The following is a 25227-nucleotide window of genomic DNA, read 5'->3' on the forward strand; positions in this document are numbered from 1 at the left end:
CAAGATTTTGATTTGCACCCCCTTGAGATTTCCATCTGCAGCCCCCCTCAAACTTTCGATTTGGACCCCCCTCAACCTATCAATTTATTTTTCCAACCCATTTTGGCGCCCCCTAAGGTCGGCGCCCGGGGACATATGTCCCCCCCCCCTCGCTACGCTACTGCCTCCTCCTCCTAGTAGCCTAACTAGTTCCTAATATAATTTATTTTTTTAAAAAGACGTAAGTTTTGATTCCATTAACAAAAGATTTTGTCACTGAAAGTGTAAGTTAGTGTAAGTGCCATGAAATAAATCAGTCATCAATTTGCGAGATGATTAGCAATTGTTTTAACTGTTTAATCATCATTCCATTGTGGCCCCTGGGGAGCAAAGGACTGCAGCTGCAACTACACATTTCCATCAACTGTTTAATAATTTATCAATATCTGAGAACTACTGTGAAAGACAATTAAGATTTTGTTTGAATGATTACGTTGTATTTTGTTATTTAGAGAATCCTGAAATAAAACAAACTGCTACGAACTGTCTCACGTTGGTAGATCCAGCATTCAAACATATTTAGATAAATAATTCTCTACTAAAAAGGCTGAATGTCTTACTGAAATAGTCTAGTAAATATAAATAAGAGAACAATGAGTCAAGACCAGACCCAAGCTGCACTGATTTTACAATCGCTTCATTTAATTCAAAAGTTAAGGCACGATGTAGGTCAAGTGTTTAAAGATTTGTCCGATGGCATCAGTGAGTATGTGGAAGACAACCCTGAAAAAGATGAAGATGGAACGGGTAATAAAGACGTTTCTAAAGAAAAAAGCTCATCATCCAATCAAAAAGAAGCTGCTATAACAAATATTGAGAAAACTGAGGAACAACATGAAAAACACAGAGCCATATTAAAAACGCTAAAAAAATCCTTAGAGACTATTAGCCATGATTTCAGGTTAGAAACATTAGGCCTAGGCCTAATCATCATTAATAATTAATTAGTATTAGGCCCCTAATGGTAAAACCTTAGTTTAGCGTCGGTTATTATTCCGGAATTGTATAGCAGTAAAAAACAGTAAAACAATGCCAAAGTCTGTCACACACTTCCGGAATTCACCGGAAGTACTGTAAACCATACTTTATTTGGCGTCATCTTTTATTTTTATACAGAATGTTTAAAATTTGGATAGATTTATTTTTGTAATCATTTTTACATTTTGTAATCCTTTTTACTATTTTCATAATCTAGATTTTTTTTAACTTGGCCTAGCAGCTAGATATCTAGCTAGATCTAATTAATTAATGGTCGCAAATCGGCTGCAAGCCAAAAACATAAAATTATTACATTTGACTTCATTATTTATATTTATATTAATATGTTTTTTTTTTATTTTTAGATGTACTAATTTAAATCTACTATTATATTTATTCTTGTTTCTTTTTGTCGATTAAACTTTAAAAAATTAAAACATTAATTTACAACAATCGACTTTCAATTTATTTATATTTCAATGGTCAAATAAACCATGGTTTACCGTAACTCTTGTTACCGAAACTCAACAAACATTACCCGATAATTTCCGACGCTAAACTAAGGTTTTACCCCCCTAATTACAATAATTAGGCCTACACGATTAATGATTAATTTGATTTTAATTAAAATGATAACAAATATTATTTCATTACTTACCGTAATGTAATAATACACATTTACAATGCTACCTTTTTTCCAATCATTATTTTGTTAGGCCCCTAGTATTATTATATTAATTATATTTATTTAGTCCAAGCTAATAATTACTTGATTAGGAGGCCTAGGCTATATTTAATTTTAAGTCTATTCCCAGTCAAATGAGAATCAGAAATTCAGAAACATTAGGCCCCTATTAATTTACTATTATCAATAAATTTAAAATGAAAAAAAATGCCCTTGCAAGTTCAACACAAATTTGTGCATGGTTTATAAATTCTTTAAGGTACCCATTACTCAAAATCAAACAAGTAGGCCTAATACTAATAAATGGCTTATTGGGCCTAAATAATATTAAATATTTATTTTCTCTTGTCAAGTGATTTGGAAAAGACGGGGGCAAATATTGGTCCTGTTCAAATGTTTTCCAATATAGACAACCTAAGTCTTGATCCAGTTGATAAAAATACAGTCACACATTCTCAGCTGTTGCAGTCTTACAAATGGACCAATAAGGTAATTTGTCACAACTATTCACTGTTAGAGTAATTGTTGAATGTTATTATTTTTATTTTCCTTTTGATTCCATTTACGACTGCTTAAAATTTACATATAAAATTGTTAGCATGTAATGTGATGTAGTTATAACTTTTATTTTGTCTAAAGATGCATGAGCTTGCACAGCAAGCAGTCACAATAATGGCACAGAACACCCTGAAGCGTACACAGTCTCCAAAATATACCGGAGCAAAAAAACCTAAACCCAACATGCTTGCTGCATGTCTTGCATCACCACAGTAAGTTTTATTCATTTTATTTAAGTTTCATTTGTTTGACAGTTGAATGGCTTTTAATTTCTATTTAGACTAATTATAACTTTACAAGGAGTCGGTATGGTTGGGTTGCTAAAGCTAATAGTTGCTAAAACAAAAAGTCCAGAGTTTGAACCCCGGGCAGATGAGGCTCAATAGCTGGGGACATCTAGGGGAGAAAACTCCAAAAATCAAACAACTGATGCTAACTGTTAGCATCAGTTGTTTGATTTTATGGCTTTCCAGTAAAAGTCACCAGCCCCAGGCACAATAGTTCATTGATGAGCTTCAATGGCCATGTGTTCATGAGCAAGGCGAGCCACTTAAAAGGAGGCTTCTAGCTGTGGTCAGACATGGAGAGAGGTGGCCACTGCCATGCCACACTTAGCCCTAGACATGCCACTCTGTGGTGCCCCAACCACCCCAATAAGGGTTAAGGGATTATTTATATTTTATTATTATATAAATTTACAACCATTGTATTATAATTAAGCTTCAAAATTCATCAATTGAATTATTGATAAATAAACTGCTGGAACAATTTATGGATATTTACCTTTTAAATCTTATAAACAGGAATTTTATTTTAGTACTAGTAAGCTTTCCACATTTTAATCATATACATTACATCCTCATGTGTTTTTTAAAAAAATCCAACTTTATGAACTTCAAATATAAATATTTGTGTGGATCTAATTGATACCATTTTCTGACAGATCTTTGTGTTTTTTCTTATTAGAACTGTAGAGCATCTTGTGATGGCATTAAATAAAGAATACCCAAACTCAAATTTTACTCTGACACGACCTCTTGGAAGCTGTGGTGTCATGCAGGTAGCTGTTCTAAAATTTATGTTATTGCCTATTTTTTTTATTGAAATATCATGATTTACATTTAATTTACAAAGTTTCAATTTTAACCCTTTCCCCGGCGACTGGGTGTAATCGACCCGAAGTCGCTATATTTTTGCTCATATCTCGAGTCTCGTTTTATAAATTTTTCTGGGCCTCATTCCCATCTATAAGGTGGTTGGGATGAACACATTGGAGGTTGTAAATTTTAAAAATATGCGTAAAAAATTTTTTTATGAGGGTTTGAAATTTTTTTATAAGGTCCCTGGCAACTGGGTGCTACACACCCGTACACAATTTTGAATGGAAAAAATATTTATAACTTATAAACTGGCTTCTAACAATTTGTTTTTACTCATTGTGGGTTAAGTCATTGTGTTACATTTTCAAAGTTTAACTATAAATTAACAATCCGAAGGTATTTGAGTAACAAAAATATCAAACCGGATTGAAGTAATCAACTTTAGTAATAAAATAATAGAACATTAACATATTTTAATCACTTGCACCTCAGAGAGCACAGTTGTTAGATACAATTAAAATAACTGGACATTTCCTCTTGCTGGCAGGGAACTTTAGTTTTCTTTGACAAAATATGGGCACCCTTTTAGTGGTGTTACATGAGTCACAGGCCCAAAATATTTTAATTCCATACTTATCGGAATTGCTTGGTATGTATTAGATAAATCTACTCCCACCTCTAAAATCAACCACTTGCTAATTAGTAATGATCTCTCCAGAAACATAACACCTTTCTAAACTTGAATGGAATATCTACCATAATGGAAGCAAATATACCATGAGCCTGATGGACTGTTAGTGTTATTGCTGTGAAGTGAATATGACCCAGAAGGTTGCTGAATTTCTTCATAGAAAATTCTGCCTTCAAAAACTTCCATAAGCAGAACTGAATTGACATACAACTAAATTGTTATTCTGCAGAGTGCCAGTGTCTCCTCTTGCTTTCTCTCCATCCCTGCTAATGCAGTCAAATATTGGTTGTATTATTTTTTGTATTCATGTACAGAAGAAATATGTGTCAGGCTGTTTATAAATTTCCTGGAATTAGCACTTCAGGCAGTGGTCTAGTGTACTGTTACTTTGTCTTTCCTGAAAATATTTCTTTTTCTTCATTTTGCACCAGCCGTTTCATTTCATTATGAATGCCAACTTGTTGACACATTATTGATAGTTGAAATGCAGTATATTGGGTAGACCTCGTCATCAGAGCTGCTTGAAACTGAACCAGCATTGTCTTCAAGTAATTATGGCTGCCATTCTTCATCTTCTACCTCTGATACTGATGGCTGCCATTCTTCATCTTCTTCCTTTATCATTAACACTTGAGTTTAGACAAAAGCGTTCAAGACTTGTTTCTGTTGTGTTCTCAATAACGTTTGTGACTATTTATAAACCTTACTCTCAGGGTCACAACCTGTAGAACATCCACCCCACTCCCAGTTTGATCAATTAATTGCCCAGTATTAACTTTCAAGCAGCATTACAAAGTTGTTTTGCCTTTTTGTCCTCATTCGTACTCCTAATGAGGTTAATGTCAAGTTACTCTAAAAGGCTCGAATGTCTCTATCTACATTCCAGAGCTCACTAAAAGAGTACAAATCACTATATATGTCCTCCCACAGGCAATCTTACCCCTGCATTTCATTAACCTATTGTAACTCTAAACTACAGTTCTGTCTGTAACTGCAAGTCAGAGCTCCAGCAAAGAGTATAAATCACTACATGTGTCCACCCACAGGTTAACTCTAGCTTGAGAATCCCATCAACCTGTAGTATCATATTACAGCTCTCCCATTGACAACAACATGTCTTGTGTTCCCCATGGCCACAATGCCCTGAATACCTTAACTGTGTCAGTATTGTTACCCACCCCACAATGAAGAAAGAAAAGAATTTACTATAAGAAAGTCTTTGGGTGTGATCCACCCAGTTGCCGGGGACAGGGTACCAAATATGTTGCCGGGGAAAGGGTTAAAAGATAAATTTGATACAAGTCCTCTATTATTATAAATTATATAATAAATATATATGGTTATTATCTTTAGATTGAATTGGGACGAACACTAAGAGCAATTGTTGTATTGCGTGGTCTGACAATTGAATGGGTTAAAGTGAAAGGGTTTGACGAAACCTTTCAAACTGAAGATGGCCAGGTAATTTTTTGTTTAACATTTAGTGTATACTAACGGTAACATTATTTTAATAGATATTGGATTGTGAGGTATTTCAAATGAATGTTTTTATTAAAAATCCTTGATTTACAAATTCAAGGGGAATAACTTCATATTTTTACCTCTAGAATATATAATTTAATGTTACTTCTTTTTTACATGGTTAATTGTTTTGTGAAATTTTACGAATTGTTTTTAATAATAATTTATTTTAGGTTGATATTTGGTCCAATTCTCGTTATCAAGTTTTCCAAAAGGTTGGTAAAACAGATGAATAATTACTTGACTCCAATTAGTTAACTTAAATATTATCAAATCTAAGATCACATAGTTTCTTATAAATTACACATTACATAAAACCAAATCTAAGTCCCTGAGATTCTTATAAATTACAGATAACACATCATGCAGTTGCTGCATCTTTGCATTACTATGCACCAGCCATTCCAGAAATAGCTGTAAAATCATTTGTGGTAAGATAAATGCTTTGTTACATTAGTAAATTGTTTTGACTATAGAAATAGAAGTTAAGTACACTTGCAGACTTGATGATCCATTTGGAGATGAAGTAGAGTTCATCTGTTTCAATGACCTCAGCATAGGAAAAGATTGTATGGTCAGTGATGTCCCGTAGATTGTAGCCCTTGAACTTAAGTTGAGAATTAACTGGGGGGTGGAAATTGTGTGTTCAATAAATTCTTTCTTAGTTATGCCCTTGTAGGTTTAAATTAGTCTTTACAACTGACATCAATTTGACTTTGATCAACTGGCATGATTTCTCTTTTGACCATTATATTAAAAAGACATAAATCTAAGATAAACTGTAATAGTATTAGGGACAGCAAGGCCTAAGTGGTACAGCGCTAGGCTGCTAACCCGAAAGTCTCAAGTTTGAATCCGGGTCCAATTCAGTAGAACATCCCTGAGTCCACCTAGCACTGATGGGTACCTAATTCATGTTACGGAAAGTAAAGGCGACTGGGCAAAGTGCAGACCACACCTTCCCTTTATATGCCAAGGTCAAGAAACATATATAAACTCTACTTCATCTGCTCAATGGATCAATAGGTCTAAAGAGGATTCTTTACTTTACTTTTTATAATTGTATTAGCATAATATATCCTTGTCATATATATTATTTTGGTGAATTTTTTTTTATTGAAGAATATGCTTATAATTAACCGATCACACTTAAAAATAAATCTGTTAACATTTTAGTCTTGGTTAATTGGTTAAATTTATTTCAGCTGTGGCTGGAAGGGTTTGGCACTTTGTTTTCAACTCCATGTGTGAAGTGTGGCAAATATTTACAGAACAATATGCCACCAACATGGCGGGACTATCGCAGTAGAGAAGCATTTCATGATCTGTGCAGGATGTAAATAGTTCCAAGTTTCCAATATGGGATGTATTACATACATAGTTCCACTGTGGAATGTATGTAAGATGTATGTTTACATTGGGATGTACATATTTTGTGAGAAAGCAATTAGTGAATAATTGTCCTTTTATTATTGTCGTCATAAGCTATACATTGTACATAAAGTTACTTTGAAAAAGTTGTCAGCCTTTGTTCTTTATTTGAAATCTTATCAATGTTTCAGATCACAAGCCTACAACTTATATCTATTACAATGTACTGAATTCACCTAAAAATTTCTTGTAATGTAAAAGAGTTTGAATGTACTACTACAGTATCTTACATTGATGTAGTGATAAGTACAAAATATACATTAGTACATTGGAAGTATCAGTGTTAAACTAGACCAGAATTAGAAATCTGCTGTAAATACTAAAGCATTTTTCCTTAACATGTTAAATCTTTACTACTCAAATCAGAAATTTCCGCTGTAAAGCTATTTTGTTTACAGATTATTATCTTAGTGTTTCTCTTGAGGATCCTTAGCCCATGTGCATTATATTGACTTGGCTGGTAAATGGGGTTACTTTTTGTTTTTAGTATTATTTCTATATCTAAAAGAAAGCTGGATAATGGTAGCTGCTACGTGCCTATATTTAAATATTGAGAACAATCAACAATTATTCTTGATTACTATAGAGATTACCCGAAATTGACACATCTACTTTAAAAAAGGGTATACATATGAAATTGCATTTTTTTAAAATTTCAAATAGGCCTTAATAATTATGCTGAATAAAACTATTTAATATCTAAGCCAATGAAACATCAAAATGAATTAGCCTACATACAAAATATGAAAATTTTAACTGTTTTCTTGTAAGCCACTTATTTTTATCATGTATTTAAACTGGAGCAAAAAACTTAACAAAATGTTGGCACTAAACCCTATCAGTAAAAAAGTAAATTACATTTTTTATTTTAAAAAAACTGAACATCTGTAATTCAATTTGGAGACAGATAAGAATTTTAAAAGAGCTGCATGCTGCCTACACTTGCCTCTATGGTTGTATTATTTTCACTACCTTGTTATACGAGGGCTGGCACACATTTATGCATGCTACAATGACAACATGGAAGTAATAGACACAGAAGCATGCGAGCAGGGGCGGAACTACAGTGCCGCCAGACCCCGCATTGCGGGGGGGCCCGGGACGTTTAGGGGCCCGCAGCAGACCATAATCAATTTTTTTACAGTTAAAAAAGAATAATCTTCTTGCATTTTTGACTTGATGGATGTTTTGTAAAAAGAATACTGCAGCTGCGGTTGGATTATCTTTATTCTATAGACACCATCTCGAGTCCTCTTTCTCCTACAATCAAACATGCTGTTGTCGGCGAAATTCTTTTGAAAATAAATCCATCGCGTGAAAGATACGCAAACGTTCAAACCACTTCCATGACTTATTTCCCTTTTTTTAAATAGTCAAATATGTGTGCTCTTAAGCATCTTTTAATAGATTTGCATTAAACAAATTAAAAAGCAATTACTTCTCTTAATTATTATTTTTTTAAAAAATACATAATAAAGAATGACAAAGCATAAAACAGAAATGTATTTAAAACTAATAATATAAATAAAAAAAAAACAAAAATAAACATAGGGCAAGAAACCATTACACATACACAGCTTTCATGCTTCATATTATTTCGACTGTCTCATCCATCGGAGGCATAATTGCTAACATATTAAAAAGGAGATTTTCAAACCCCCCCTCACCCACCACGCCGAGGGGAAAAAAATCCCTTGAATCATCATTTAATTACACATTTGCATTTTCAGGTTGTTTTTTTTTTTTATTATTTTTTTTATATTTAGACGTTTTGTATTAGATCTATGTAAAAGTAAACCATCTTAAATGAATGAAAGTAGGCTACAAGTAAGAAAGAAATATTACTATTGTAAATCTGTATCAGTCCTCAAAAGCCGGTGATGAAAACTGTAATACTAAAGCGAACACACACAACTGACGCTGAAAATTATATGCCTGAGGCAAAAAAAAAAATTTAAAAAAATTAAAAACAGACTAGATCTAATAGCAGTCACACAAATGAAGTGGTGTAACTTGTTTTTACTTTTTAATAAAAACTATGCATTTTTAATTTTTTTTTTTAAACTCGAACAAGCCCGAAATGAGTATTCTATGTATCATAGTTTCGTCTATATATATATATATATATATATATATATATATATATATATATATATATATATATATATATATATATATATATATATATATATATATATATATATATATATATATATATATATGGGGCCCAAAAAATTTCTTTGCGGGGTGGCCCTTTTTTTCTAGTTCCGCCACTGCATGCGAGTCTTAAAGTTCGAAGCTTGGTAATAGAAGGTGGATTGGTATGGTAGAACTTAGCATACATCTTTTACAGGGGTGGGGGCAACGAGGGAAAGGATCGCTCTGACGTGTTTTATCACCCCCCCCCCCCCCCATACGCATACATTTAAATTACAAATAAAGTTCAATAATGCTTTTTCCTGTTTGGTCAATAACTGAAATTAGTCCAATATGCCCTAACGTATAATCTATCATGTTTGCTAATTTCGAGATCTTGTACTATTTTCACTTTTAAATGTGTATAGAAAAATTAGTAAAGAAAAATAGAGCGTTACTGGTGTGTAGTCAATAGATAGTTATTAGATAGGACTATGCACAGGAATAAAGTGAAAAAATATTGTCACAACATATCTTTACTAATAATTTTAAAACATTCATCTTCCGTACCTGTAGTTTTGATAGGCAAAGTTTATGTGCAAAGGCCTTGATATTGTCCATCTGATTATTTATCTTATCATATTTAGTGCTCATTAACAAATCTGCTTACCTAGCATGATCTACGTGGACTTAATTAAAAAGTTTGACCTTAAACCCTGGCCGGCCAAGATAAGCTCATCTAGTATGTAGACATTTGTAAACAGGCCTATGTACTGATATATGAGGTGAAGCGAAACTCGGGATAGGGCAAAAATATATAAAGTGCTCTAAGTATAAAACAATGCTTTATAGGCCTACCATGCTCAACCACCCCAACCCCCAGTTTTCTTATATCCTTAGGGGTCATCCATAAATGACGTCACGCTTTTCTTGACGATTTTCACCCCCCCCCCCCACCTCCGTCACACATCGTCACAAAAAGAAAGCCCCCGCCCTAAAATGACGTCACACCTCAACTTACACCCCCCCCCCCCTCAAAATTGCAGTTGAATTTATCATAAAACGTCGACATTTTTCCAAAATCTTGTCTAAACTCTGTCAACAACGTGTATTTTAATAAATCCCTATTGCAATTTATTAAAACAGTTTTCTAAAACGCGAAATAACGGCTAAAACTGCTTTTTTATAATGCAAAAGAGTGACGTCACACCATCTGAAAACCTCACCCCCCCCCCCCATCATCACACACCGTCACTAAATTACGGACCCTCTCCTCCGTCTACCAATGTTACTACATCGTTTATGGACGACCCATTAGTTAGACCTCTATATGCCCACTATGCCCACCAGTTTTGTGTTTAGCCAGAACGCCACCAGAAGAGAAACCACATGTAACATGATTGGGTGCAAAATGTAGATGGGTTAATGAAAACTCCTTTGATTACTGACAATTAAATAAATACAAATTTTGCAAGAAAGACACTAGTGAGCATCCCATTCTCACTCCTACTCTAATCTTATTATCTTAGGGGCAGTTTTTCTTCCAGACTTTTTTCTCCGGGGGGGGGGGGGGTGGACGCTGTTAAAAGTATATATTTTCTATATAAATTCCATTTCGTTCGGGGGAGGGGGGGGGGGGGCGACTCCCCGTCGAAGAGTAGCCTGGAAGAAACTCTGCTTAGGGGTCTCCCAAACATAACATCAGATTCTCCCCTTTTCAGCCTCAACGAATAATTCCTAACAACCAGCAGGGCACCATATAGATGACCCCCTTACTCCTTTACTGTTTTTAACATTTATTTACTTTGACGCTCTTAAAAATTATAAATCCTACATAGATTAAAGCCACCCTAACTGTAATCAAATTTTAACCTTCAAAAATATGTAGGTCTAGATGTGTGCTAGGAGGCTACTGCTTGCTATCTCTTTATCTTAGTTTACAAGCCGGTCACGTGACATTTTGTATCATGTGACTGACTTTGTGAAGAAGTTTACTTTCACTTTTCACTTCAGGTTGCAGAAGTTTGGTCTTCATAGATGAAATAACATTGTTTATTTTACGCGTTGTTTGCCATCATGTTTCATTTACGCAGACTATTCTTTTTAGCAGCCATTCTGATTTTCTCCGAAGCACATTATCTGAATCCAAATGGAATAAAAAAAACTGAATTAAGCGGCCCCCAACAAACTCAGGGCCAGCCATGGCCTTTGCCGCAGGTTTACAAGCCTACACCTAACGTAGTTTCTTTAGATATTCTTAACTTTCAGTTCATCAATGTTGGCGTTAACTGTGAACTTTTAGTTGACGCATACAAAAGATACAGCAAAATTTTATTTGGAAATACAAGGAAATCTAAGTAAGTACACTAAAAAAGAGGTACCAAACTACAGAGTTTAGTGAGTCTCAGGTAAGAGAAGACAAACAAACCATCTGTCAACCACAAGCTTATTCAACAAACTTCACCCTTACGACTTAACAGTTAAGTTAACTGTGACGACTTATTGTGACTAACAGTACATGCTTACTACATAGTAACTTGAAAAGCTACCATAATCAATATTGTAGTTATTAAATATGTATAGGTCTAATTATTATTAATCCACCATAGCCATAAATAGATAGTGGCTAGTCACAGGCATTAGTCACAGGGGTCATCTCATCAATCGTTCAGATTATTATACACACACATACATATAGACAAGCCTATATTTTAGCAGCTTTTAGTAGCCTATAACTATAGGGCGTGTATATATATATATATATATATATATATATATATATATATATATATATATATATATATATATATGGCTACAGGACATTACCCCCCCCCCTGGAAAATTACCCCCCGGACATTTCCCCCCGTATTTACCCCCCCCCCCCCCGGAGCAATTACCCCCTGTCAATTACCCGCCCGGGGAATTACCCCCCCCCCCCCTCTCAAGTTAGAATCCTAACTCTTACTAGAATTCTATACCTATATACTACTTTAATCCAAACCTTAAGAAAAACACCAAAACCTAAGCATTCACCTTAGCCTAAAACTTCACACAAAACCAAAACCAATGCTAGACACAACCCTAGCCCTAACCCTAATCTTAACCCTAACCCTAACCCTAGCCCTAGCCCTAGCCCCAAAAACCTAACCCTAGCCCTAATCCTAGCCCTAACCCTAACCATAACCCTGTCCGGGGGGGGGGTGGGGGTAATTGACAGGGGGTAATTACTCTGGGGGGTAGTGTCGGGGGGAAATGTCCGGGGGGGGGGGGGTAATTGACAGGGGGGAAATGCCCTGTTCCCATATATATATATATATATATATATATATACAATATAATATAGTATATAGCTCTTTAAAATTTGGTCTACTAACTTGTTCTAAGTCAGCTAAACAGCACATGTAGGCCTATATCCATTAATTTTCAAAAAAAATTTAAATAATTAAACCTTAAGCACCAATACCCAAGAGACATAATACTATTTGCCGTATTTGGTATACATTTTGAGCTGTCGCTAGAGCATTTCATAGCATCACCCATTTACTATTATAGATCCTGTAGCGCTATGTCCTTAAGTCCACCCAGTTCTAAAGGGTAACTAACACACATTAGGGAAAGTAAAAGCAGATGCTGAGTTGTGCATAATGTTAATCACAGTATCCCTTCATATGCTGATGTGACAGAAACAAGGTGAACTCTGCTTCACCTGCCAGATTCAGAAGGGTAACTTTACTTTAGGGCTATAAAATATGTTCACACAAACAAATGATGAAAAAAATACAGTTTTGGTCTGTATTACTAGTCACAAACATTAGTCTTCATTAAACTCAGGTAAGCTTGGCAAGAAAGCTAAGTACAATAAGATGATAGCTTGTCAAAAGGAAGTTGTCATAAATCATTCTTTCCTATCTAGTTTAATATGCTTTATTTACCCATGTACTTAGCTAAACTAATGATTTTCATATAATTTTGATAGCAACTTATCTCATTATTGTAACTTTGTATATACTTTTACAGTCCTCTATACTTTAAAAACTCTGACTCTACAAAGACAGATGCATTGCTTAACAGACTGGTCGTCAACTCAATTACTGGGTGCCATGGTGGACCAAGTTTTGATTCAGATGAATCTTGTAAGCTGTTATTTTTTAAATTCTTTTCTAAAATAAATTGAGCTTTACATTTCGGTTGGTAAAGGAGTTTTACCATTTTTGTACAGTCTTGGAACGTTTCAGTTTGTTTTTATGATGCAAAAAAAAATCTGTTATACTTCAATTCACCCCTTTGGATTCCTAGCAGAATGAGACCCTGGGCTTCAACAAACTATAGGGGGGCTTGTTGCATTAATAAAAACAGTGAAAACAATCTCGTCTGGCCCCATACTACACCCACATAGTGTTGTCTGTTGTGTCTTAACAAACAAAAATCTCCATTGTAACAATAATACATGTTTTAGTATACTAATATGAAGTCAATCTCACAGAGATTGTGAGTAATCAACATTTACAAATTAAAAACCTTCTAGCATATTTGTGCAATTTTCTGATTTCTTCATGTCAATAACTTATAATTGGATAATCCCTAATGTAGAAACCACTTGTATTATGAAGTTAAAATTTATATTTTGATGTATAGACACACTGTCAATAACAACCAATGGAGCAGTACTTACTTCAAATCAAACATGGGGTGCAATCAGAGGACTTGAGACCTTCAGTCAACTTGTCTATCGTCTAAATACAGGAGAGGTATTTTTTTTAAGTATATTTCTTTTACTTTCATCATAAATATAATCATATTCTTGCTAAGTTTACATGAGCAATTAAATAAGCTGCCATTTGTAATGTGTGAAATTTTCCCATATTAAGCTTACATTTTTGAAAATGTAGGCCTACTATTAACTGCTAGTAAAATTCTTTTAACTTTTTTGTGGTAATAATTCTGTCTTGCTTGATTTACAAAAAGACATTTTTTACAACTGTAACAAGTTAAATAATATAAAATATTTCCTACCAAAGTTTCATTAATTTAACGCTTTAATCCAGTATGTCGTCAATGTTACTGAAATTACGGACTTTCCTCGCTTCAAACACAGAGGTGTATTATTAGATACATCACGTCATTTCTTGAAAAAGGAATATATCTTGCAAAATCTTGTAAGTTTTTTCAATTATATAACAGCTAGAAATAATAGAGAGCCTGGTTATGCAATTATTAAAATTTAAGCCATTGTTTGAGGCTGTTTAATTTAATACTGTAAAAACTTAGCTGCTGACTATCTAAAGACAGATGAATAATTAATCTAGCCTAGAGAAATTTTTGTCTAACTGGGGATTATCTTTTAGCTCATGCTTCTACAAGATGTGTTTGATATTTTATACCCAAATAGATAAAGCTAGCTCAGCTTTCTATTATGTAATGACCATGGTAAAAACAGGAATGGTTTATATTTATATATTAAGTATTTTCCATTTCTTTACACAATGTGTATTAGAACTTGTATGTTTGCAGGATGCCATGGCAATGAACAAATTTAATGTATTTCACTGGCATATTGTGGATGATCAGTCTTTCCCTTATTACAGCAGTGAGTTTCCAAGCCTGAGTCAATATGTAAGTACTATTTACAAAAGTAGTTAAATCTAATCATAAATATATACCTGACTTTAATTACACATTCCTGACTTTGATTAATTACACATACACTTACTCTTAATAAATAAAATACTTAAATGATGTACTTTTTGGTGATTCATTTAAAGAACTGAAACCTTAGATGGCAAAATAATTTTAGTGTAGGCTGTGGAATCAAGTCGACAGTATAAAATCATGTGTATGTTCCACAGGGAGCTTACAACCCACGAACACATATTTACACTCCAGCTGATGTCAGCGAGATTATTCAATACGCCCAGTACCGTGGTATCCGTGTCATGGTTGAGTTTGATTCACCAGGTACACATACAAGTTTCTCTGATCTATAATCATATAATCTAAATTTCTAGTCTTTACTCGCTGTTATAAAAGTAACATTTTATCAATTATTTTAAGAACTTAGTTTTAAATTACATTTTTTTTTAAATTTGATTATTGGTTAAAAAATGTAATTTCGTTTAGGTCACACTCTGTCCTGGGGAAAAGGTCAGTCTGGTTTACTGACCGAGTGCTACAGTGGTGGTGAGTTCAATGGCAACTATGGACCAATTAATCCTGCAGTCAACACATCATACACCTTTCTAAAAATGTTATTCACCGAAGTAGCAAGTGTTTTTCCTGATCATTATATCTTTCTTGGAGGAGATGAAGTTGATTTTTCATGCTGGTACAGTGTTGGTACTACTCAGTATCAATTATATTTTTTAAGAACTTGATTTGTAATAGAATTTATGTCAGTAAATTAATAATACTTAAAATAATTAGACCTACTTATATAGATGTTAAATAAAAACTATTAAATACTGCTCGTTTTAACTATTTCTTTCCCAGTTGTATCAGTCATGCAATGCGTAATAATAAATTTTATTTTTAATGGCTTCAAATTTTTAATAAATATTTTTACTTATATTCTCATTCAATACAGCTTGACTATGGTCTATAATTATAATTTTAAAACTTCATCCATTTATTTCAGGAAGAGTAACCCAACAATTACAAGTTTTATGCAAAAAATGGGTTTTGGACTAGATTATTCTAAATTGGAGGAATACTACATGCAAAAGTAATTATTTTTAACAACTGAAAAATTGAGTTTAAAGCTTTTTCAAATATTTTAATATTTATAGTAAAGTAACATATATTGTAATTCTCTTTTTTTTTTTTTTTATTTCAGTCTTCTTGATATAATCTCATCACTGAACAAAGGTTACATGATTTGGCAGGAGGTAGTTGATAATGGTGCAAAGGTGATCTATCTTAATTTTTTTTATTGTAATCCAACCAATCTTAATTTTTTTTCAACCTGGCATCCCTGGTATGCAGAAGTGAAGACTGTAGGGGAGCACACTCTTGCTAAAAATATTCTCTGAGTAAAGTGCTGCATGATGTTGAATTATTCTAAAAATTAAACCTATCAATCATCATTGAAGGAAACATGTTGGTCTATATTTGAAAATTAAGTGAAATACTGGAGTAGTTTTGTACACTCACCATCACCTTTAATGATGCGTGTTAGGAAATGGCTTGACTTCACTTGTTTGATGTAGGTGAATGATTACATTAAACATATCCCTGATGTGTTATAGAAAATGGCTTAGCTTCTGGTAAAAATTTATTTGTTTGATTAAGGTGGCTGAAGACACTATTGTCAATGTGTGGAAAGATGGCTGGCAAGATGAAATGGCTAAAGTTACTGGCATGGGTCTTAAAACTCTATTGTCAACTTGCTGGTATCTCAATTACATTAGCTACGGCAGTGACTGGCAGAAGTATTACAGCTGTGATCCACAAAATTTTAATGGTAAATATTATAGCTTTTCTATCAAGTAAATCTTACTTTCTTTAAGAGCAATAAATGTTACCGTTCCACCACATGTTCAATGCATTTTATACTAACATCAATCTCTGTTCAAGGACTTTATCCATTTATTTTGTGTTTTCTCAGGTACAGCAGCACAAAAGGCATTGGTGTTAGGAGGGGAGACAACAATGTGGGGAGAATATGTTGATGATACAAATGTTATGTCAAGACTATGGTAAGCAAGCCAGTAGGCCTATATGGTCAAAATATTATTGATGTTATTATTAGTGCTCTTGAAAATATAGTACCAAAACTTTGTTCTCAAATTTTATTCCAAAATGCTTCAAAATTCCAAAGTGCTTCAATATTTTTTCTTATATAATTTATTGAACTTCTCTATTTTGGGTTTTCATTATAAACAACAAAAGGCTCTGTGACTTATGTTTACCCTATTATCGGAATAGAGCAGCTAAATATAAGCTTGTGTGTTTACCAAATGGAGCTCCATAACCCCAACACCACTTCAACTAGAGGACATATGCAACTCATTTTTAAAAAGCATTTTACAACTTATTTTTAAAATTTGCAAAATGGTATGTATTTTTGAAATAGGTTAGAATAAGGCCAATATTTTTCACATTCCAGGCCTCGTGCTGCTGCTGTGGCTGAAAGATTGTGGAGTCCTGCTGCTGGGGAAAATGTGGATTTCAAAGCGGTTGAGAACAGAATTGCTGAGCACAGGTGTCGAATGGTCAGGTATGTGGTGCAAGACTGATTCAAATTTAAATGTAACCAATTTAAATGTAACAAGTTTAAATGTAAACAGTGTAAATGAAATAATTTTAAATTTAACAAGTCTAAATGTAATAATTGTAAATTAAACAAGTCTAAATGTAATAATTGTAAATTAAACAAGTCTAAATGTAATAATTGTAAATTAAACAAGTCTAAATGTAACAAGTGTAGAATTTTAGTTTGTGGAAATGTCATTTAAGGTTTAATTTTCAGGAGAGGATTTCAAGCTGAAGAGTTACTTGGCCCTGGATACTGTGATGAGGAGTATTGATGAGCAGTTATGATTTGCTTCTTACAGTGTACCCAGTGTACTGGGCTACATTTTATTAAAACTATTTTTTACTGGAGTGATTGATCACAATTTTTGTAATTTATATAATTCATGAAAATTAAAAATACTTAAATATGATGAAAGTTATAGTTGTATTAAGCCTCTGCCTGTCAACATATTATGTACCCTGTCCCTGGCAACTAAATGGACTACACTCACACTTTTTATATTGGGAACTATTTATTATGGCTTTTTGGCAACTGGTTGATTACACTGGGTGAAACTGAGCCACAGTTTAAGGTATTCATGGATGGGTGGCCAGTGAAAATCACATCCATGCTACTGCAAGCCTCACTGTATGTGGGAAAAATGTAAAGTGGCACTTTATAGAGGTATGGATGAGTAAGCATGTGGAAAGGCGCATATAGTGATTTATGCTCTTTGTAGGAGTTCTGATAAGCAGTTGCACATGGTGCAGTAGCTTAAAATTATAACAGGCTAATGAAACGTATGAGTAAAGTTTGCCTGTAAAAGGACATATATGGAGCACTGGAATGTAGTTAATGAGATAGCTGTACACCAAACCCTCAGCCATTGTCAACAATTGATATGTAAAAGTCACTATGATTGGCCAGTTTAAGAACCTAATAAGTATTGCCAAAGCAAATAAACTGAGATAGTAGAGGCATGTAACATGAGAAGATGGCCTATAAAAAAACCCAGTCATGCAGGAAGGCAAGATAAAATAGGATGAACACCATCAAGAAAAGTATGGGCTGTTGCAGAATAATTTATGGCAGCATAACACCAGGAACGATGGCAAATTAAATTGAAATTATGAAAAAAAACACATCAACGCTGGTACACGTACCACAATGGCCCCTAACTTGTGGGTGGTATAGAATGAGAGATTAAGAAAATACAAAGTTTATTCAACTATTTTCAGAATATATTTTTTTTTTCAGCTGTACCATTTGATTTTCATAACAATATTAATAGAAAATATTGATTAGAAAATAAGATGTTTACGCTATTGACCCAATCCTCTAAAGCCTTCGTAATCGTAGCCTAACCGAATGCTATTTCCTTTAATTATTTAGGCCGAAAAAAAATACAATTTTCGCTTCAAAAATCATCTGTTGTCTAAAGTTGAAATCTGGCAATTTCCGCTACAGATTCTAGTTTCTGTGAACCGTCGACTATTCAAGTCAAACGTCATTTTGAAATGTTAGTGGACTCAGTCTAAGTACAATAGAATCTAAGTAGAGATTCTAGATCTATCTCGTCTTGATTGCTTTTGCCCAGGTTACAAATATGGCAAGTCTTGCTAAGTGCTTAGCTAGAACAATTGTTGTTTCCAAGAATAACTGGATCTTAAAAAGCTGCAAGAAATCAATCACGACTTCTGGAAAAATGCATTCCCAGCACTGGCAACAAGAGGGAATACCTGGAGCGGTACGTATGATTCTAGATCTACGTAGATCTAGATCTAAATATATATAGCGAGAGTGAGCTAGATATTAGTATATTCCATATATTTGTTTCCCTAACGTAAGTTAAAGTTAGGTACTAATATTAATAAATAACGGTAATCATAATAAATCTATCGTTTTGGGTACGTAAAATCGCCCGCGACTAGTAATGTGAAAAACAGGTGACTCCTTACATTTTAATTTAATTTTAATAATTGTTCACATTTTGAGGAGGATTTATGTTTTGAAAAATACAAAAATGTTTCCTTGTTTCATTTATGTACCTGTTTTTAAACAATTGAATTAAAAATTTTCAGTAATAAATGAACACCAGCGATGTTTCCAACAGATGCAACCATGCTCATTTACTATAGCAGCCATCTTGTTAAAGTTTTATTTTTATAGAATTATAGCGCGAGATTCAGGCGGAAGTCACTCTATTTTACAAATGGCTGCTGTTTATATAGCAAATCTTGCTTGCAGACACTGCTGTTTAAAGTTAATATCTGGCCTATATTGATATATTTAGCCATTGATTTAGTTTATTATTCATTTATCTATAATATTTGACACAAACATATCACAATATACTTCTATTACAGCCTTGACAATGAGGTAACGTTTTCGTACATTAATAGCCGCAGGCGATTTTACATACCCAAAACGATAGATTACCCTAATAACTACTAATAATCGTATAATTATAGTATAATGTATAATAATATTAATAGGTACCCATCATCAGAGCTGGGTGGAATCAGGGACGTTCCACTGATTTAGGCATTTTGGGAAATTTTTCCTAATTATTATTCCTTTATTATTATCATAGTATCAGAATCAGATAAATCCTATAATATACCCCATTGATAAAAATACCAAATTTATCATTCTAGGCCTAATAGTTTTTTTATATGAATTTTTAAAGTTATGTATTAAACTTGTTATATTTATTAAATTATATAACTGTAACGTCAGATTTGTGTGATGGGCTTTAGTCTTGCATACCACTGCTGCTATTTGAGATATAATTATAAAACTTTAGCACATTCGTGCTAGCGAGTGTGGGCAATAGAAATATGAAAGCAAAATCAATATTTGATGAAGGATAATTAGAATAATCAAGTCCAATTAAAGTAAGGGGTGCTGTTATAAATATGTAGGTCAATATGCAGACTGAAAGTTTTTTTTTTCAATATTAAAATTATTGAAACTTTGCTAGAGGGTGGGGGCAATAGAAATATAGAAAAAAATTAGACTAAGTATAACTGCATATAATTAAAAAGTCCTATGAAAGGTTGTTGCACCCTTTAATAGTAATTATTGTGACTGCAACAGACGTATGTCCAGAATGTTACTATATAACTATATAGATAGGATAAATTTTGGTGATTGATACTGAAGCATGTAATAAGAAGAATGCTGAAAAATAAAACTAGGGATGGTGTGGTAAAGCACTCCACTACTAACATGCAAGTCTTAAGCTCAGATCTCAGACGAGTCTGTCTGTGCAGCATGCAGCATCCACCAAGCTCAGATGAGTACCTGACCCATGTATTGTAAGGGAAAGTAAAGATTGCTGGGCAGAGAGCTAACCACACCATCACTTCATGTGCAGTGGTCAAGAAACAGATAAACTCTACTTCAGCTGCTCTATGGATGATGGATTGACAGGTCCAAAAGGGAAACTACTTTAATATACTAGGGTCTTTATCAGGCCCTATTGATATTTTGGTACAACTAATCAATAGAAAAAACCTTAAATTCTTGTAAAAGTTTATTAAGCTAAGTGTTAAGTTGTATCACATCAGAAAGATTTACAGCTTCCCTGTCTATCTGCTTATATGAACATATTGGCAATATGCTTTGATTTAAATCCATATTGTTTGTTGTTATTTGTTTTTTGTTACTTTTTATTATTAAATGTAAAAAATATATCCTAAATTATTATGAATAATAATTATCATGCTTTTTTCGTGTCAATCGAAATTCACTGCCTTTTTAATTAGTATCTCTTAAACGCCTCACCCCCCCCCCCCCCCCTCACCCCAAAAGCCCTACATGTCAATTGCTGCGCCTTTTGTTAATTATATACTAATGTCATAGCCATAATTATTACAAATAATTAAATAAGTTTATCACCAAGCTTCTTTACTTATCATAACCAATAATAGGCCCCGACTTACTTTATCACTCGATACATATAGCATTAGTTATACTAAGATGACTTACTTTATCACTCGATACATATAGCATTAGTTATACTAAGAAATAGGCCTATAACTTATTTAAAAAATATTTATAGTATAAAGTATTAAGTATAAGCCTTAAATCTAAGTAGATATGTGTGAAATGCTTGACACTAGTTAATGTAAGCCTACGCTTCTTGCTTATCGTTTTTTAATAGATAACTTGATCAATGTATTTCATCTAGTTTTAACAGTGCCAACCACAATTAAATTCTTTCCACCTTTGAAAACTACGCCATTGGCATTAGTGCGCGTATTTTATCAATAATAGGTAATGCGGTGTTAAAAATCATTGGATACTTACCTGGACTAGTTGCCTGGTACTTCAGACATTTAAACTCATCTGCATGTTACTGATGTCTTTTATTACGCAAAGGCTTATACAATAACATCATAATATTTGACAACAATTTATTTTAATTATTTGCATTGAAACAAAGTACCCATAGTTGAAAAAAGTATCTCATTATGATGTACCCTTTTCATTTATATCTCAAACTTTTTATAATAAATAATAGCCTACATTTATATGATCTTAAACACATATCTTTTGTGTTGTATTCACAGAACATGCCAATTGGAATTAAAAGTAAACCACTTCTTACTCTTGGATTTTTATTTTTTTTATTTACTGGCCTTCAGTCACCATTTTCGATAGTGCTTTGGAATATCTACTTACAAAATCGTCCAGCGCCAGCACCAGTTGTTGAATCTGCTACTGCTTTACCTCTTGAGGAAAAAACTGATTATTGTGGCAACTAAATTTAGACATAGGTAAGTAAAATGTTTTAATGAACTGTTGTGAACTGTATATAGGTTCTAGCCGCTCATTAATTTAGGTCATAACTAAATAATTAAGTCAATCAAAACATAAATTGATGTAGGCCTAGTTGTCTAGTGGCAGAAGTAAGCAAAGTACCCTTTCAGAACAGACATGCTGAGACCTCTCTCTTACTGCTACAAATGAATAAATAGTGTATGTGTGTGTGGTTATAACTATATCCAGCCATCTTTATTTTCTCAAGTCAGGTAGGTTACCTATCATTGCTGGATGGACTGTAAGATTTGAGCCAGTGAAAAGTCCTCAAGACTTTTTTGTTTAGTAAAAATTCAAAGCTAAAGAAAATCAAGACATTTTAATTTGCATTTTTGTAATTTTAAAAAGGATAAATTTAATCTTTAGTAGACTTACTCTCCTTTGTATATTTAAACCAACAAACAGGAGAAAGATTTAGTTAATAAAGGAATCCCCTTTGGAAGAGCCCTTGCTTTAGAGTTAGCTGTCCAAAATGGTGTTTCTACTACCTCTATATAATACACTAAGGACCATTACTTGGACACTTACATTTTGAATACAGATGAATAGTTATTTCAGCTGTTAGTTATCCTTTTGAACCTTGTCGTCCTCGACACACATGAATCAGAGTTCACCTGTTTCTGTGACTTTGGCATATGAAGGGATAGTGTGGTCAGCATTATGCCCAGCTGCCTCTACTTTCCATGAGTTGTTCACCCGTTAGCGCTATGGACTTTCATTTTCCATAATCACTGAAGAATACAATAAATCAGTGATTATTGGTGTTTAGTAAGCCTACTCTTTCTCTCCTTGGCACAGGCCTATATAAAGCAAGCTGCTAACATCTGTTTACCAATGAATGTTGTGTTGTAACCTTGAGCTCTAAATAGCCAACTGTTACAAATAAATTTCAATTGTTTATTTAACTATCACTTTGTTACAAGTTAATCATCATTGTTAAATTCATTTTAGTTCTATTACATAAGGATTACCTTTAGAACTTTTTATACAGTGTTTGCGAGTTAAGCTTGCCATCATTGTTATGTTTATATTTTTCTTCATTGGTCAAAAGCAGGATTTAATAGGGGTAAACCTGTGATGAATGGCTATTGTGTTGGGGTATTTTTTTTAGAAAAGCTGTAGTATGTGTACCGAAGTTGCTACTTTATAACATTTATAAGTTTTAGAGGAATTCTGCAAAGTGCTGTCAGTTGCATAACAAACCACAGTGAACTTACACACAACTTCAAAGTATGTGCGGTAATATGCCCTATATGCAACAACAAGTATTAGAAAGTCAAGTAGTTTTTAAGAAAACAAGTTGTACTCTGAAATAATTGTTCTTTAGACTTCTTTAGTTGTGAATAGGTTGTTGAGGCAGTTTTGCTTTGCAACTAATTGTGTGTAATACATGCAAGTTTCATTCATAATTTTTCTTTGAGGTATATTTATTCATTGAGCATTTTTTTTTTTAAATTTGAATCAAAACATTTAAGATAACTTTTTGAAACTTTTTTTTCTCCAGCTAATTGCAACAGCTGCCTACAGGTTTATTCAGAAGTCAACTTTCAATATTCTATTACCATTTTTGTTTAAATATTTGAATTTGAATTAAATGTTTGCACAAATATAATGTTTTTGTTTTATTTTTTTTTACTCATGTGTAACATTTTAAAAATATTTAGGGTCTTAGACATTAATATTGCAATTATTTAAAGTTATTTATCATATCCACAAAATGTGCTACACATTGGAAAGTTGAAGCTGCTTAGGGTCTCATATTTCAGAATAATTTTTTTTCTTTACAAAAGAAAAGGTACAAAAATCAAAGGTGAAGTTAAACTTAAAGCACAAATATGCTATCTACATTAAAAATCAAATGTTGTGGTGTTTGATATAATTTAAGAGGATATATGACATGGGATGCAGTAATTTTCTGCATATTAATATGCCCATATCAGATCTACTGCGCCTCTTTGAACTTATTATTTTATAAAAATAATTATCGTTTTTAAGTGGCAGGGCTGCTGAAAAGATGGCTAGCAGCAAAACTTTTTTGAGCATTCAATTGTATAAAAATAAAAATATTTAAAAAAAAAAATTCTACACCAGAATCAATACAAAATAAACCGGGAGTGATCTCCCCTAAACTTTCTCGAATATTCTTATATAAAATAACAGGGGATGGGAACTTCTAGACATGATTTTTAATCCATTTTAAATACTTAAAGTTTTAAAAATAGAATAAAATCTCGTAGACAAATTAATTGCACACCAAGTGAACGCGAAATAAAAAAGCGCATAATAGTGCGCAATATTATTAGTACTTTAAAAATTTACATTAGTTTTTTGAGAAATCGGAAGTAGCTTAAATTACTACTTCCGGTCAACGGAAATTACTCAAAATTTAACAGAAGGTAGAGAATTAGATCTTTTACTTACATGTGAAATTTAATTTATCTATCTGAAATAGTACTCAAGTTATAGGCTTTTGAAAAATTCAAAGTAGAAAAAGTACCACTTCCGGTTGTCGGAAATCGCTCAAAAGTTGATACGGATCTACGATTTTGATAAAATACTTATATATGAAATTTCATCAACCTAGCTGTAACGGTACTCAAGTTATCGTGTTTACACACGGACACACACACACAGACACACAGACATACGGACAAGATTGCAAAATTATGTTTTTCCGTATCAGTGAGATGCAAAACGTCGAGATTTGCAAAAATCTCGATTTTTTTTTTTTTGCACGATTACAAGACTTTCTCTATACTTCGTATATACGAGAAAGTAAAAAAAAAGAATTTGCACTACCAACAAAAAAACCCTTCATTTTCACAATGGGGAGAGTAAATTTCTGTGGAAAATAGTTCCCCTTGCTCCCCATTACCCTAAGAACAATGTCTGAAAGAACCCATGCACTCTACAAGCCTACAGGTTAAATTTAGCTGTTTCAAGCAATATGTGAAACAGTCTATAAAATTATGAAAAGCTGTAAATATATGGTAGGCAGAAGAAGAAATCGGAGAATGTGCGAATTTAACAT

At 33.2% G+C, this 25227-nt stretch overlaps 2 protein-coding genes and 1 long non-coding RNA gene across 3 annotated transcripts; all 3 read left to right on the forward strand.

The window, feature by feature from the left end:
- Positions 1–547: 547 nt before the first annotated feature.
- On the forward strand, positions 548–6992 carry LOC131935758 (mediator of RNA polymerase II transcription subunit 27-like). Its single transcript, XM_059292404.1, has 8 exons — positions 548–940; positions 2056–2191; positions 2342–2472; positions 3227–3320; positions 5405–5512; positions 5746–5787; positions 5926–6003; positions 6778–6992. Exons 1-8 carry the CDS (start codon positions 633–635, stop codon positions 6910–6912), a joined length of 1032 nt encoding a protein of 343 aa, XP_059148387.1. The 5' UTR covers positions 548–632; the 3' UTR covers positions 6913–6992.
- Positions 6993–11093: 4101 nt separating this feature from the next.
- On the forward strand, positions 11094–17798 carry LOC131935749 (beta-hexosaminidase subunit alpha). Its single transcript, XM_059292391.1, has 13 exons — positions 11094–11496; positions 13157–13272; positions 13775–13887; positions 14185–14295; positions 14651–14752; positions 14986–15094; positions 15257–15461; positions 15771–15857; positions 15969–16041; positions 16424–16595; positions 16740–16830; positions 17241–17351; positions 17604–17798. Exons 1-13 carry the CDS (start codon positions 11216–11218, stop codon positions 17659–17661), a joined length of 1629 nt encoding a protein of 542 aa, XP_059148374.1. The 5' UTR covers positions 11094–11215; the 3' UTR covers positions 17662–17798.
- Positions 17799–18803: 1005 nt separating this feature from the next.
- LOC131935744 (uncharacterized) lies at positions 18804–23802 on the forward strand. The gene is made up of 3 exons (XR_009385973.1): positions 18804–19116; positions 21947–22153; positions 23701–23802. It is a non-coding gene; the product is annotated as an uncharacterized LOC131935744 (long non-coding RNA).
- Positions 23803–25227: the final 1425 nt, after the last annotated feature.

Source organism: Physella acuta, unplaced genomic scaffold (genome assembly GCF_028476545.2).
Source record: "Physella acuta isolate Inbredline_101_S28 unplaced genomic scaffold, ASM2847654v3 ptg000156l, whole genome shotgun sequence".
Classification (NCBI taxonomy): Eukaryota; Metazoa; Mollusca; class Gastropoda; family Physidae; genus Physella; species Physella acuta.